General features: G+C 53.0%; 1 protein-coding gene across 3 annotated transcripts in view; it reads left to right on the forward strand.

Annotated features, from left to right (window-relative positions):
- CACNA1A (calcium voltage-gated channel subunit alpha1 A) overlaps nucleotides 1-16523 on the forward strand; it is a 224630-nt gene that overhangs the window by 144774 nt on the left and 63333 nt on the right. For 2 of the 3 annotated variants that reach the window (XM_069495015.1, XM_069495009.1), the window contains 8 exons: nucleotides 73-185; nucleotides 337-468; nucleotides 747-819; nucleotides 3228-3345; nucleotides 3472-3539; nucleotides 6115-6221; nucleotides 7367-8161; nucleotides 15336-15802. In XM_069495015.1, the coding sequence (XP_069351116.1) occupies nucleotides 73-185; nucleotides 337-468; nucleotides 747-819; nucleotides 3228-3345; nucleotides 3472-3539; nucleotides 6115-6221; nucleotides 7367-8161; nucleotides 15336-15802 (1873 nt within the window). Of the gene's footprint in view, nucleotides 1-72; nucleotides 186-336; nucleotides 469-746; nucleotides 820-3227; nucleotides 3346-3471; nucleotides 3549-6114; nucleotides 6222-7366; nucleotides 8162-15335; nucleotides 15803-16523 lie in introns of all 3 variants that reach the window. The other variant, XM_069494999.1, reaches the window with a different exon arrangement.

The following is a 16523-nucleotide window of genomic DNA, read 5'->3' on the forward strand; positions in this document are numbered from 1 at the left end:
GCCTAGGAAATGTCTGCAAGTTCCGGAGACCAGACACTGTCCCCGGACGTGAGACCGGGTCTTCTGTTCTAGGTTATCATTGGAAGCATCTTCGAAGTCATCTGGGCCGTCATAAAACCTGGCACATCCTTTGGAATCAGCGTGTTACGAGCTCTCAGGTTATTGCGTATTTTCAAAGTCACAAAGTAAGTCTTTGGGGTTCCTCGACGTGGCGGCAGGGGTGGGGATGGGGACAGGGTGGGAAAGGCGGGAAGGCAGGGGCTTCACGCCTCGTGGCCGACTCCCAGCTCCTGCCTCCCCGGCCTGGCCTGACCCCTTGCCGGCCTCTGTCGGCAGGTACTGGGCATCTCTCAGAAACCTGGTCGTCTCTCTTCTCAACTCCATGAAATCCATCATCAGTCTGTTGTTCCTCCTGTTCTTGTTTATCGTCGTCTTTGCCCTTTTGGGAATGCAACTCTTCGGTGGCCAGTAAGTACTTGATAGAATCTCCAACTTCTGCTTCCTTGGGGTCTGGCTCAGGGCACCGGGAGACCCACGCCCCCCTCTACCACGCCAGCTGTGCCCTCCCCGTGGCATGGATGCCCCACTGCAGTCACCCAGCCAGGAGGGGCCCTGGGGACCACTCAGGGTGTGTCCTGGAGACAGAGATGATGGAGACGTTTCCTTGGAGACAGGATGCTGAATGAACCAAGCCTTCAGAGCACCTGGGGCATGGCCAGCGTGAAATGTCTGCTTCTTCCTTGCAGGTTTAATTTCGATGAAGGGACTCCTCCCACCAACTTCGACACTTTTCCCGCAGCAATAATGACGGTGTTTCAGGTACAGCCTCCACCCGGCCCCACGGGCTGACACCTCTTAGTATGAAAGATTAAAGCACCTGCCTGGCGTCTCGGGGGCTTCCCTGACCTGGTCCTTCTCTCCCTTGCCCTTTCACGCTGTTTGAAAAATACAGATTTTATTATTGTTCAGATCCAGTGAGGCCAACAGATCAGGAGACGAACGTCATTGAAAAGATAGTTTGTTGTATTCATGGATCCCGAGAGAGGGGGCACGCACAGCTTGCAGGGCCACGCAGGGAAACACCAGGGTTGGTTAGAAGGAGAGGAGAAAACACGGGCAAAGGCCGTGCACCGCAGGGCGAGCAGGCTTAGGACTGGCTAGTGCAGATCACTGCAGGAGCCTCTGGGGCACAGGGCTGTCCCTAGCTGTCTGGTACCTGCCCCTGAGGTGGTTAGGGCAGGTGGATAGTGGCTTGGAGATAAACGAGTGAAATGCTTTGCTATCTCTAAGAATTGGCTAGTGCTGGGAGAGCCTGTCCCTCCAGTGTCAGCAAGTCCCCAGATGTCACAGCATCAGAATGCTCATACACCCTCCAAACACGAAGATACCCCAGTCTCGTGTTCCAGAGGGACTGACCTTGAGCAGTGAGCCCAAACCCGCTTCTGCACCCGTGTGGGCACATGCCCTGCGGCTTGGGACTGGCCCAGCTGGGACCTCCAGAGCCTTGGCAATAGACCCTTTCTCTCTTGGGGACAGAGAGTGCGTAGGAAATGTGACTTCACTCTCCCCCTCTCCTAGGGAGGCAGTTTCTAAATGAGACCCTTAGACAGGGGCCTGGTGAGGAAGCCATCCATGGGGGGAAGTTCTGAGCCCCACCCTGAGTGATTATTCATAGTACTGATCACTCCCCACCTATCTTTAGCTCGGAGGTTCTCACCCAATGTCTATTCTGTCTCTTAAAAACAGGTGGCAGTGTCTATAAGCATTGTTGGTTGTCACACCTGGGGGAGGACGTGTGCTACTGGCATGTGGTGGGTGGAGGCCGGGGACACTGCTCAGCATCGTCAAATGCACAGGACACCCCCCCCACAGAGAATGATCCAGCCCCAAATGTCAACAGTGCCAAGGCTAAAAATCCCTGCTTTAGCATATTAATCTTTTTTTTTTTTTTTTAGTTCTTTTACATGCACTTTATCCTCATGGAAATATGGATAGAAGGAAGGGAGTTGGATTTTTTTTAAGGAGCATGTAGGTGCTGTTCGAATATCCTCTTGCTTCTTTCAATATATGTCAGCAAAACTTCTATCTCCCAACACCTTATCCTTTTTACTGAGCTTTTCTTTGGTCCCCAGCACCTGCCCTGCCCCTGGGCACAGCAATCTGGTAGTACTGGTAGATTTTTTTTGCACCATGACCCCCAAAGGAGAAGCCCTCGGTGAATAAATACCCCAGCTGCCCCACCTGCAGGTGAAATGGCTCCCAGAGCTCCCCAGCAGACACCCACAGCGGAAACTTGCTTGATGATGCACCTTTGATTTTCCACCATCCCTTCCCCATGTCAATTCTCCTCTCCCCTCCTTCTCGACACCTGAGATCACCCCTCGCAAATGAACCACATGCACTGGAAGCTTTGTTTCAGGGCCCAAGGTGGGGGACCCCCAAACGTGGCCCTGTGCTAACATTCACGCTCTCTCTGTAGTAGCTTGTTTAATAATCATCACTGTGACCACATGTGGAATGTAGGTTAAATATTAAAATCCTGGCTTAAGTCTGCTCAGGCTGCCAGAACAAAATACCATAGACTAAACCAGGCATGGTGGTGCATGTCTGTCATCCCAGCAAGTCGGGAGGCTGAGGCAGGAGGATCCCTTGAGCCCACAGGTTCGAGGTTGCAGTGAGCTATGATCACGCCAGTGCACTCCAGCCTGGTTGACAGAGCAAGACCCTGTCTCAAAAAAATAAAATTGGTTTTTAATAAATAACACCATAGACTGGGTGGTTTAAACAACAGACGTTTACTTATCAAAGTTCTGGAGGCTGGAAGTCCAAGATCAAGGTGTCGGCTGGGTTGGTTCCCGGTGAGGGCTCACTTCCTGACTTGCAGACGGCCACCTTCTCACTGTGTCTTCACACGGTGGAGAGAGAGCTCTGGCGTCTCTTCTCCTTAACACATCAAAGAAGACAGAGTTACAGGAAGGTTAGTGACTCCTCCCAGGGAGTCCCCCCCTGGCTTTCCTAAAAGCCAGCTCAGAGTCCCTCCGTGCAGTAGGGTCAGCCCTTCCCACTCGCAAAGACAAGGAGGTTGGCGCTGCAACCCAGGGCGGGGTTGTTGAAGACCTCCCGGGCTTGGGGATTGAGTGGGCAGATCCCGGCTCCACAGCTGCGTCTCCTGAGGGGCCCGCTGCTGAGAGGGGGGTTGGCTGTGTGTTTTATTCCTCCCCTTTCAGATCCTGACGGGTGAGGACTGGAACGAGGTCATGTATGATGGAATCAAGTCTCAGGGTGGCGTGCAGGGCGGCATGGTGTTCTCCATCTACTTCATCGTGCTGACACTCTTCGGGAACTGTATCCTTCACGGAGGGAGATGGAGACAGCCCTGGGCCTGCAGCGGAGCAGGGAGGGGAGGGGAACGGAAGACCCAGATACCCGGGTCTCTGCAATGGCTGCTTTCCCTGACTCAGACGTTTGCAGACACCCTCCTGAACGTGTTCTTGGCCATCGCTGTGGACAATTTGGCCAACGCCCAGGAGCTCACCAAGGTGGAGGCGGTGGGAGGATGTTTCTTTGGCAAAGTTACCACCTGCTCATGGCAGATCAGGACGGCGGTGGGAGTGGGGGCACAGGAGCATGGCCAGAGCTTTTGCCCCAGATGCAGCCCTGCCGGGGAGAAGGCGCCTCTCCGCCCGCCCCCTCCCGGAGGCAGACGCCCCCTAATCCAGCCGATCTTAGGGCAGAGGGAGTGGGAAGGGGGAAGGCAGCAAGGTCGCTGCAGGAAACAGATGGCAAACTCGACTGAGGGCCATTTACAGGGAGGAGGCGGGGCCTCCAAGGAGAGGTGTAGCCCCCAGGCTAGCGGGCACTGTTGCCACCCTAGGCCTGAAAGGGTGTGACAGGGAGTGGTGTTATGGGGAACCCAGCCAGAGCTGGAGGCACTGTGACCTTAGGGGACCCAGAACCCTGGCAAAGCACACATGGAGTGGCCGATAAATGCCCGCCCTCCCCGCCCCTCCGGCCTTCTGCTGTGACTTCCCGCTAGCCAAAGCCAGCGTCTTAGGAGCAAGCCACAGTTCAGCCCAAGCCTGTCCCCGAGGGCCCCATCTAATTAAGAGAACGTGTAACATGCACAGGGTCTTCCTGCCAGCCCTGGGGTCTCCCTCAGCTTCACAGTCCCGTCCCCAGTGCCCCGAGGTGCTCAGGACATGTTCACAAACCGAACAGAAGTCAGCAGACGCTGCCAACCCTCCATCTGCCGGCCCTGGCAGGAGGGAGAGAGAGTTTCCCAGTCCCAGCTCCGGCTGTGGGGGGAGCGGAAGTCTCCGCCAGCCCAAGCACACGGCCACAAGCCCGGCCACCCGTGGAGCCGGCTGGCATGGCTCATCCAGTCGTGAGCTCATCCAGGTTCCAAGAGCTCGTCCTCAGGGGCTGGTGCAGGAGAGGGGGCCGCCGGGAAGTGTAGAAGGGGACAGAGAAAGGCCAGCTCATCTCTGTCCTGGGAGGTATGGACCCATATTCTCTCCTTGAACTTATCCCACAAACATTTCTTAGGCATTTACTATGTGACAGGCACCCCGCTAAGCGCCCCCACACCCGCCATGCTGTGTTTTTTAATGCCATTTAATCCTCGTGGAAACCTTAGGAGGCGAGTTCTCTGAGCCGCATTTTACAGATTTCATCATTCAGTGAGCATTTATTGAGCACCTATTATGACCAAGACCGTGGTCTAGGAGTCAGGGACACAGCAGTGAACAAAAGAGACAAAAACGGCTGCTCTCGTGGAACACAGATTCAAGTCGGGAGGACAGACAAGAACAAAGATAAATTTGTAAAAATGCATAGCTTCTCAGATGGTGACAAGTGCTAAAGAGAAAAAAAGTGTAGTAGGGAAAGTCAGGGACAGTTGGAATTTTAGACAAGGAATGTGCAGCACAGAGAGGTTAAGAGACTTGCCCAAGGTCACACAGCAGGAAGTGGAGGAGCTGGGATTTGAACCTAGGCCATTTGGGTTTGGAACTTGTGCTCTGAACCACTGTGCACTGGTTGCTTAAACTTGAGTGTGTTGAAAATACAGATTCCAAGGCCCGGCCCTGGTTCTGTGGGGGGGGCTTTAGGGGCCTGGGAATCTGCATTTTCAGTGGTTCTGAGGCAGTTGGTTTAGGAACTTCGCTCTGAGAGACGCTGGGTGTGGTGCCAGGAGGGAGGGAAAGCCCTGTGAGAGCAGGGTGGCCAGCCGGGTCCCCCTCCTTGTTGTCACCAACAGTGTCCTGGTCTGACCATTTCTGAGGCGGTAAGGTTGCCTCTCGCCCCAGAGAATCCGAGCAGAGGGACAGAGCTGCCCTGCTACAACCGCATGACTTTTCTTATGGGTGGGTTCGTTTCTGGCCATTTCTTTCTCGTTTTTGCTTTTTCTTTGTTGGCTTTTCTGTTTTACGAATGAGGCCCTACATGAAGTGAGAAGAAGGATCTAAAGTCCCAAAACGTCTTTTTCTGTGTGTATTTTTAAAGCATCTGCCCCTGTCCTCCCCGTCTCTGAACCTAACCCCCAGCGCAGCGCCCTGGGCAGTGGCTGTGGCCCAAATGTCCTGCTGCCCCTCCCGCTGCCTTCCTGTCGTGGGGGCTGGGAACATCAGTTCCTTTCCTGATCAGCCTACTGGGGCCTGTTGGCAGTGCACAGTGTGGGCCACGGGACGCCAGGCTTTCCTGTATTCGAGGCCAGTCGACGTATGTGAAAATCGGTTCAGAGAGTTCAAATGGCTCAGAAATCGTAGTGAGAAGAAAATCCTCATGTTGCGTTTCAGTCCATTGAGACAGGGTGCAGGAAAATCATCATCATGGGACGGGAAGGGACTCCTTTCCTTTTTGCTTCCTTCCGGCTGTGTGTTAAAATGGGGTCAGCAATGGGCCGGGCATCAAGCCTGTACATAGAGGGGGTAGCAACGTACTTCACCAATATCAGGTGCCCAGTATGGCCCGGGGCCTCGGTTCTGATTGGCCAACACTCGGGCCAAATCTGCTTTGAAATATATCAGATTTTGCCCCTGCCCAGCAACAGGGTCAGACGTGAGGCCCCAAGGCCTAATTCGTGTTTTGTGAACAGAGGTCCCTTGTGCCCGTTAGGATGAACAAGAAGAAGAGGAGGCAGCCAACCAGAAACTCGCCCTACAGAAAGCCAAGGAGGTGGCAGAAGTGAGTCCTCTGTCTGCGGCCAACATGTCCATAGCTGTGTAAGTGTCCCCACCCCTGGGGTGCTGCCCCAGCTCCTCAGCCTCCATACTCTCCAAGTTACAGGTGTGGGCAGGGAGGGGGGTGGGCCCCAACAGGGCTGGGCTTTAGGAAGAGATACTTCTGTGCTCCCGCTCACTTTCCCGCAATGAGCATTTAATTAGCACCTATTATGTGCCCAGCGCTGTTCTAATTGCTGGGGATACAGCATTAATGGGGGGAGTGGAATCCCACCTTTGTGTAGCTATTCTAGTCAGGGAGAGAGACAATAAACAAGATCAATAAGGAAATTATATATTGTGTTAGGGGATAGAACTACAGAAAAAAAGAAAGCAGGGAAAGGGTGTAGGGAATGCTGGAAGTGGAGAGAGTCATGATTTTATTTTTACTTTATTTTTTTATTTTTGTAGAGACAGTATCGCTCTGTCACCCCTGGGTAGAATGCAGTAGCGTCATCATAGCCCACGGTAACCTCAAACTCCTGGGCTCAAGGGATCCTCCTGCCTCAGCCTCCCGAGTAGCTGGGACTACAGGCACCTACCACAATGCCCTGCTAATTTTTCTATTTTTAGTAGAGATTGGGGTGGCGCTCTTGCTCAGGCTGGTCTCAAACTCCTGTCCTGAAGGGATCCTCCTGCTAGGGTTACAAGCATGAGCCACCACACACCCCGCCCAGAGTTGTGATTTTAAATAAAGTTATTAGGAAAGGCATCACCTAGAAGGTTACCCAGCCTGAGGAGGTGAAAGAGGAACCACGGTGGGGAGGGGAGGTTTGGAAGAAGAGCATTCTAGGCAGAGGGAACAGTATATGCAAAGGCACTGAGGCAGGAATTTGATGGTATGTTTAGGGAAGATGAAGGAGTTCAGTGTGGCTAAAATAGAGTAGAGGCAGGGAGAGCAGGGGGAGATGAAGGGAAGGAGGTGGCAGGAAGATTATTCAGGGCCTTGTGGGCCACGGGGAGAACTTGGGTTTTTGCTCCTAGGCAAGTGGGAGCCATGGAGGGTCCTTGAGCAGAGGTGGGGTGGCACCTGACTCGGATGCTGTGGAGGGAGTAGACTGTGGAGGGCAGGAGTCCCCCAGAGATGCCCATTGGCCCGCGTGGTCCATGCAGGCCACAGTGCCAACGTTGCTGTCCTCCCCCGGCAGGAAGGAGCTACAGAAAAACCAGAAGCCGGCCAAGTCCGTGTGGGAGCAGCGGACCAGCGAGATGCGGAAGCAGAACCTGCTGGCCAGCCGGGAGGCCCTGTACAACGAGATGGACCCCGACGAGCGCTGGAAGGCCTCCTACGCGCGGCACCTGCGGCCGGACATGAAGACGCACCTGGACCGGCCGCTGGTGGTGGACCCGCAGGAGAACCGCAACAACAACACCAACAAGAGCCGCGTGGCCGAGCCCGCGGCGGACCAGCGGCTCGGCCAGCAGCGCGCCGAGGACTTCCTCAGGAAGCAGGCGCGCTACCACGAGCGCGCGCGGGACGCCAGCGGCTGCGCGGGCCCCGACGCGCGGAGGCCCTGGGCGGGCAGCCAGGAGCTGGGCCGCGAGGGGCCCTACGGCCGCGAGTCGGACCCGCTCGCCCGCGAGGGCGGCCCCGAGCAGCCGGGCTTCTGGGAGGGCGAGGCCGAGCGGGCCAAGGCCGGGGACCCGCACCGGCGGCACGGGCACCGCCAGGGCGCCGGCAGGGAGAGCCGCGGCGGCTCCCCGCGCGCCGGCGCCGACGGAGAGCCCCGCCGGCATCGCGCCCACCGCAGGCCCGGGGAGGACGGGCCGGAGGACAGGGCCGAGCGCAGGGCCCGGCACCGCGAGGGCAGCCGGCCGGCCCGGGGCGGCGAGGGCGAGGCCGAGGGCCCCGACGGCGGCGAGCGCAGGCGGCGCCACCGGCACGGCGCTTACGACGCGGACGCGCGGAGGGAGGACAAGGAGCGCAGGCACCGCAGGAGAAAGTAAGTGGAAGCGACTTGAATCCGGACGAGGACAGTAATAATAATGATAACAACAACAGCAAGGGCCGGCGCGGGGGCTCACGCCTGTAATCCCAGCACTCTGGGAGCTGGAGGCGGGAGGATCGATCGAGGTCAGGAGTTCGAGACCAGCCTGAGCAAGAGCGGGACCCGTCTCTACTAACAATAGAAAACAGTTAGCCGGGCAACTAAAAAACATAGAAAAAAAATAGCTGGGCGTAGTGGTTTGTGCCTGTAGTCCCAGCTACCCAGGAGGCCAAGGCAGGGGGATCCCTTGAGCCCAGGAGTTTGAGGTTCCTGTGAGGAACGATGACGCCACTGCACTGCAGCCTGGGCAACACAGCCAGACTCTCTGAATGCCCATAGTGCCCCTAGATCATCAAATCGTCAGGTCTCTGCATATCTCCACATCACTCCCCCTGAAAACCATTGTTTTAGGTCATTTTTCTTCTAGGTCCTTCTCCTATGGGCTCATTCATTCATTCAGTTTTTACTAAGTGACTACTATATTCTAAGCCCATGACGTGGATTTGATCAGTTAACCACAGGTGAAGTGATCTGGGGTATTCTAAGAAATAAGACCAAGAAACTGCTCCCAGCCTAGGGTCTCAGGTCAGGTTTTAAGAAAAGCAACCTGAGAAGGGAAGACAGTGTTTCAGTCTAAGAATAGCATGTGCAAAGGCCCTGAGGTGGACTGGAAGGAGGCCAGTTTCCAAGACATGGATAGTCCCAACTACCTTTTGTATTTTTTGTAGAGATGAGGTCTTGCTATGTTGCCCAGGCTGATCTCGAACTCCTGGCCTCAAGCAATATTCCTACCTCAGTCTCCCAAAGTGCTGGGATTACAGGAGTTCAAGATCAGCCTGGGCCACATAGCAAGACCCATCTCTACAAAAAATTTTTTAAAGCTGAGCGTGGTGATGCATGGCTGTAGTCCCAGCTATTCAGGAGGCTAAGGCAGGAGGATCGTTTGAGCTCAGGAGTTCAAGGCTGCAGTGAGCTATGATCATGCCACTGCACTCCAGCCTGGGCAACAAAGCAAGATCTTACCTCAAAAAAAAAAAAACAAACCTGTCAGCTATTACCATTATTAATAAGACTTTCATCAATCGACATTAAAAAAAAATTTAGATCCACAGCCTTAAGACTGTCCACTTCAATTCCTTCCTTTTGCAGATGGGGAAACTGAGGCCCAGGAGCAGAGGGGAGGATTTTCCTAAAGGCTGCTACTAGCAGTGGCATGATAAGGCCCCGGCTTTCTCTTAAATCCCACAGATGGCCCCCACACCCCCTTGTCGCCAGAGGAAGAAAATCCCTTCCCACTTTCACCCCCAGACCGTTAGCCGTGTCGGGCCACTGCTAACTTTCATATTAATAGACACATTGGGCACCCTGGCCGGAAGAGGCGTTATTCATTTGGCTGATAAAAAGCCTCCAATGCTTGCTAGAAATAAAACCACATGAAGATTGAGGCACTTTAAGAGAAAATAAAGATCCAAGATGAGCCATTCATCTGCTAAAAAAAAAAAAAAAAAAAAAAAAGAATGGCAAAGATCAAACTTTATTCAAGAATATGAAATAACAAAAGACATCTCTGTTTTCTGTTATGATGGAAGTCGGTGGCCCTCGGAGGTCTGCCTTGTGCATTTTTCCTCTCCTTTGGTTATGCCTTAGGTCTTTTTGCAGACACTCCCTGTGTTTTTCATTCTCCAGGGTATTGATAATATATATCTTTTTTTTTTATCCTTTTTGATCGCTTTTTCTTCCTGGCTTTCACTGCCTCGCCCCAGTGAAAAGTGGATGGAAGCACATTCAATTTCATTTGATTCAACGGTCACTGGCCCCAGATCCCTGTACCAGGCGGCTGAGCCCAGTGGCACCCCAGGGTCACCAAAGTGAGGATGGAGCTTTCCCAGACACCCCATAAAAATCTGTAAAGCTCAGAGCTTCTGCTACTCCCTGCAAGCCAGGAAGTGCCTCCTGCGAGACCTGGCTGGGTGAAGGGACCATTCAGCAAGACCCGCCCTGTCCCAGAATTCATATCTCAGCTATCCGCATCCTAGCTCCTCCTGCATCTGTCACCATGACAACCCACTCTCCAAAAGGAGCAGGAAGAGAGATGCTGGACTTCTGAGCCTCACAGTTTATCCTGCGTGGGGGGCAGGGAGAGCTTCATTCTTAAGCGCTCTGATTTTTATGGTACCCCTCCAATGGGCCCCTGGCAGTCTCCTCGGCACCCACGCTACATACAACCCCAAGTTCTTCATCACCCCATTTTCCTCTTAAAGTCTCTAGGACCAGAGTCCAGCTCAGTCCTTTCCCATCTGGATAAGGCTGGACAAGATGACTTTGTCTCTCTGAACCTCAGTCTCCTCCTCTGTAAAATGGGCATGATCATAATGCCCACATCCAGTGGTGGTGGTTATGGGGATTAAATGAGTCAATACATGAGGTCCTTAGGACAGTGGGGGCACAAGGAAGTGGGCAGTGAGTGGGGGCTGCTGTTACCATCACCCCCAGATAATCTGAGACCATCTTCTGGGTCTCAGGGGCAGAATGTGCCCTAACGAGGTATTGGCAGCCCTCAGCAGAGGGGATGCTAAAGCGATTAGCGCCAGAGGGTTGCTGTGCAGGACCAGGTGTTACGCAGCCAGCCGCCTATTCCAGACAGACGATGCCAGATCCCCAGTGGGTTAGAGGGGGAAAGGCCCAACGTCAAAGTTGCCTTCCCCGTTTGCATTTTCCTTGGAGACACTTTGGAAACAAAACCTCCTGGAGTTGGATATCAGGCCTCGGCAGGCTGAGCTTGTTAGAACTCCCCACCAAACGGAGCCCACAGAAACTTGCTGAGGAAGCAAAAACAAGGCAAAACAAAAATTTGCAGGTGCCCTTTCCTTCCAAACGGGTGCGCGATGGTGTCCCTCTAACAAAATGTCCCTGCGAGTTTCCCTGTGGTCTCAACTGCTGTATTATTTAGTACAGGCTCTTTAGATGGTGACCAAAAGATTGAGGCTCTTCTTGAAATTGTAACTTAACTGGGCCTGTTTTGGGTAGGGATCGCTCTCTCTTAAAGACACACACACACACGCACACACACACACACACAGGGAGAAAATATTCCCAACCGGATTTTCATCTGATGCACAATTTCTCAAAATGCGTCCCAAGCAGTTTAGAATTGCAAATTTCTCTGTGGACCGTGCAAGATGCTGCGGAAAATACTGGTTTAGAATTTTTGTCATTTAATCCACACCATTACGTATCACTATACATATCATGGAATTCATTTCTTAAGTTTGCTAAGCAATCCCTAGCATTCCTTGGCTTGTAGCAACATCACGCCAATCTCTGCCTCCATTTGCATAGTTTCTTCTTTCCTTCTCTTCTCTTGTCATTGAATTTCGAGCCCAATCTGACTCAGGAGGAATCTTCTCTTGAAATTGTTAACTTAATTACATCTGCAAAGACCTTTTTTTCCAAGGTAGGTCGCGGTCACAGGTGCTGAGTGGATACATCCTTCGAGGGGCCACCATTCAGCCTACTACGTTCTGCCCTCTCACCCCCCAAATCTGCATCTATCCCACATGCAAAATATATTCACCCTCTCCCAACAGCCCCAAGAGTCTTAACCCCCTTATGACATCAACTCAAAAGTCCCAAATTTCAGCTTCTAAATCAACTATTTGTCAGCCATGGGTGAAATGCTAGGTGTGAATTTGGGGGCAAATTTCCCCTCTATCTGTGGACCTGGAAACTATGACACAAGTTATCTTTGCATGTTTCCGAAATACAATGGTGGGACAGGCAGAGGGTAGACATTCTTATCCCAAAAGGGAGAAATTGGATGGGGTGAAGAGGTCACCTGTTCTGAGCAAGTACGAAACCCAGCAAGACAATTCCATTGGGTTTCAAGGCCTGGGAATAATCCTCTGTGACTCTCAGCTCATTAACACAGTTAGTTGTCACAGTGACTCAATGAGGTTACCACCCCATGCTATGGATAAAAACTGAAGCTTCACCGGGGGTCATGTAGCAAATAAGCTCTGGGAACATCACTTTAGTCTCCAGGATAAAAGGAAAGTTCTACCCCTGTCACCCCAATTTCAAAGTGAGGAAATGGCTGGGCACAGTGGCTCACGCCTATCACCCCAGCATTTTAGGAAGCCGAGGCGGGAGAGTACTTGAAGCCAGGAGTTCAAGACCAGCCTGGACAACCCAGCAAGACCCCATCTCTACAAAAAATTTAAAAATTATCTGGGCTTGGTGGTGCACACCTGCATAGTCCCAGCTACTTAGGAGGCTGAGGCAGGAGGATCGCTTGAGCCCAGGAGTTCGAGGCTGCAGTGAGCTATGATTGCACCACTGCACTCCAGCCTGGGCAATAGAACAAGACTCCATCTCTTAAAAAAAGAAAAAATTTAAATTTGTTTTTAAAATGAGGGAACTAAGGCTCAGAGAGGTTAATCAAACTATACAAGGTCACACAGCCAGTAAGTGGCATTGCTGAGACTCAAACCCAGGTCAGTCTGTCTTCAAAAATGTCAACCCAGTGACCCTCTCATGTGACCAAGAAGTGGGAAATTGGCTTGGATCTGCCGCTTTCCCTGCGCAGCCCCAGAGAAACAACAGAACTGCCTCGGTTTCTCTTTCCGGAAAGTATTAATAGAAGCATCCCACTTACCTACTTCAGGCTGAAAATAAATTAGCTCATCTTTCTTCCGCTTACTAAAAACACCGTGGACTTTTGCAAGTTAAAATGCAAAAATAAAATGAGGGAGATGGGGCTGGTGGTTTAGCCAGCGGGAGGCCCTCCGGGAAAAGCCAGCCTCCTGTTTTTTTATTTTTAAGTAGACATGTGGGTTCCGAATTGGCCTGGGGAGCCAGGCCTGTGCTGTCCAGGGGTCTGTCGTGCGGAAGGCACCAGATGGGCTACAGACCCAGTCACTGTCCGCAGGGTCATGACTCCTGAGTGAGTCGCTGTCCGTCCGGGGGTGTCCATGGTTTGGGGAGGGAGGGGCTGTGGGGAGGACCAGGCCTGTGAGACTTCTCCTGGGGCCACAGTGTCCCCCATCTAAAAAATGGTGGTGTCCGGTTATTGTTTGACAATGTAACCAAACATTTGCCATGTGTCAGGCCCTGTACTTGGCACTGAAAGCTTGGATGTGAGCAAAAGAGACAAAAATAAACCCCTCGCCTCTTGGAGCTGACGTCCCAGTGGGCATTGAGGTGGAAAAGTTCAGCAAGGACTCTTTTTTTTTTTTTTGAGACAGGGTCTCGCTCTGTCACCCAGGCTAAAATGCAGTGGCATCATCATAGCTCACGGCAGCCTTGAACTCCTGGGCTTAAGTGATCCTCCTGCCTCAGCCTCCTGAGTAGCTGGGACTACACGTGTGCACCACCAGGCCTGGCTAATTTTTTTATTTTTTTATTTTCTATAGAGACAGGATATAGCTTTGTTGCCCAGGCTGGTCTCAAACTCCTGGGCTCAAGTGATCCTCCTGCCTCGGCTTCCCAAAGTCCTGGGATTACAGGCGTGAGCCACCTCGCCCAGCCCCTTAACGTTCTGGGTTTTTTGTTTTTGTTTTTTTTGTTGTTTTGTTTTGTTTTTTAACATCTTTCTTACCTCTTCCAAATGCTCTGAGCACTCAGACTCTCTACTTGTCATCTCTGGCTGTGTGGTGTTAATTATTTGAGTAATCAAGGCACCAAACTCCTCCTCACTTCACCTCCCCAACTCTCCTCTTCCAGCCACGCCAGCCTCCCAGCTGCTCCCGAAATTCCACAAGTTCGTCTCTGCCTCAGGGCATTTGCACGTGCTATTTCCCCTGCTTGGATTGTTTCTCCCCTGATCTTCCCATACCCAACTCCCTCCTGTCATTCTGCTCTCTCCTTCCGTTGTCACCCCTGGCAAGAGGTCTCCCTTGAGTATCTGAAGTGCCCAAACTCCCTTTTGTTCATCCTCCACACTTGTGTCCCAGTGACAAATTGTCTTGGTCACTTACCAACTCTGTAGCCTTAGGCAAGCGACTTAACCTCTCTGGGCTTCAATTTCCTTGTGTACAAATTGGTGCTAGTAATTGTTCCTCTTAGGGCTGAGGATTAAGAAATTATTACAAGTCAAGTGCTTCGAACAGCCCCCGGGACTTGGTGTTACTGAGGTGTTTTCTGTTATTATTGCTATTGTTATTTCTTATTATGGTTCTGTGTGTATACGGCCTGCCTCCCTGAACTAGGGTGGTGGGAAGAAACATACATATTACAGGCATTTAAAGCCATGAGGCAGTTCCTCCCCCCTGAAAGAGATGGTGCTCCTGCATCTGCTTTCTCTGAAAGCACGTGAACACCTGGAAACGTCATGTGCCCCAGTCCTGCCGGGGAGTTAGTGGGAGACAGGTAGGGCAGAATCAGGAAGCTCTGAGTTGGGGTGGGAGTTGGAGGAGCAGGTCTAGTAGAAATTTCTTTTCCCTTCTGCTTTGTCTTCCCCTTTTGTCCCTGAGGGAGTGGCCTCTTCCCCCAGGAAACATTCCTCCAGGCAGACCAGAACCTGGGGGGAGTGGGAAGTTACACCCACATGGGGTTCATGTCACCTATGCGTTGGTAAAGCCCTTGGGGTCTTGACAGATACAAGATGATTAGGGGCCAGGCACCTATAATCCTAGCACTCTGGGATGCCGAGGCGGGAGGATCGCTTGAGCTCAGGAGTTTGAGACCAGCCTGAGCAAGAGTGAGACCCCGTCTCTACAAAAAATAGAAAAATTAGCCAGGCGTGGTGGCACTCGTCAGTGGTCCCAGCTACTTGGGAGGCTGAGGCAGGAGGATGACGTGAGCCCAGGAGTTCGAGGTTGCAGTGAACTATGATTGCACCACTGCACTCCAGCCTGGGCGACAGAGAGAGACTGTGTCTCAAAAAAATAAAAAAAGAAAACAGAAATGATGAGGATTTACAGAAACCTATGAATGAGCCAGGAAAGGTCTTGATACCTGTGCAAGAATCAAACGAGCCCCTGTCCGAGCCAGGTGCTGGAGGGCTTTGGGACCCGCCTTCTCTGTGATCAGACTGTACCCTTGCATGGTAGAATCTTAGGCAGGATCCAGAAGTGTTTCCGTTTCCCTAACTCAGTTGTGGGCTCTTTTTCCCTTGGCTCGCCTTCCGCAGAGAGAACCAGGGCTCTGGGGTCCCCGTGTCGGGCCCCAACCTGTCAACCACCCGGCCGATTCAACAGGACCTGGGCCGCCAAGACCGGCCCCTGGCCGAGGACATTGACAACATGAAGAACAACAAGTTGGCCACCGCGGAGTCAGCCAGTCCCCACGACAGCCTCGGCCACGCGGGCCTGCCCCAGAGCCCGGCCAAGATGGGGAACAGCACGGACCCCGGCCCCATGCCGGCCCTCCCCACCACAGCCACCAACCCCCAGAGCGCCGCTGCCAGCCGCCGGACACCCAACAACCCGGGGAACCCATCCAACCCTGGCCCCCCCAAGACCCCCGAAAACAGCCTTATCGTCACCAACCCCAGCAGCACCCAGACCAACTCAGCTAAGACTGCCAGGAAACCCGACCACACCACGGTGGACATCCCCCCAGCCTGCCCACCCCCCCTCAACCACACCGTCGTCCAAGGTGAGACCCTCCACCCCAGCACATCCCTGGACGGGGGACCCAGCATCCCTCGAGCTGGGCCTCCTGGGCTCTGTCCCCTGAGGCTCTGCGGAGTGACCCTGGGCAGTGACCCCCATCTCTCTCCCCTGGAAAATGGGTATAGACGAAGATCCTACCTCACAGGGCTGTGGGAGGATTCGAGGGGATGATACATATCCAGTGCCTGGCACGCACATGCTCATAGGGCGGCGGTATTTCCTGGATCCTCTGTTCCCTTGGGAATGGTGTCCGGTGAGCCGCCATATTTGAGGCGCAGTGGCTTCTTCTGATGGAAATTGGTGGATCAGGTGACGCTTTAGGACCAGGATTGTCACTGTCCAAAAGAAATGTAACACAGGCCATATGTGTAATTTTAAATTTTCTATTAATAGTAGCGGAAGGGAGGGAAGGAGGGAGGAAGGAAAGAAGGAATTTAAAAGTATGAAAGAGGGCCGGGCGTGGTGGCTCACGCCTGTAATCCTAGCACTCTGGGAGGCCGAGGCGGGTGGATCACTCAAGGTCAGGAGTTCGAGACCAGCCTGAGCAAGAGCGAGACCCCGTCTCTACTAAAAATAGAAAGAAATTATCTGGCCAACTAAAATATATATAGAAAAAATTAGCCGGGCATGGTGGCGCATGCCTGTAGTCCCAGCTACTCGGGAGGCTGAGGCAGGAGGATTGCTTGAGCCCAGGAGTTTGAGGT

The sequence above is a fragment of the Eulemur rufifrons genome, chromosome 2, assembly GCF_041146395.1.
Source record: "Eulemur rufifrons isolate Redbay chromosome 2, OSU_ERuf_1, whole genome shotgun sequence".
Lineage (NCBI taxonomy): Eukaryota > Metazoa > Chordata > Mammalia > Primates > Lemuridae > Eulemur > Eulemur rufifrons.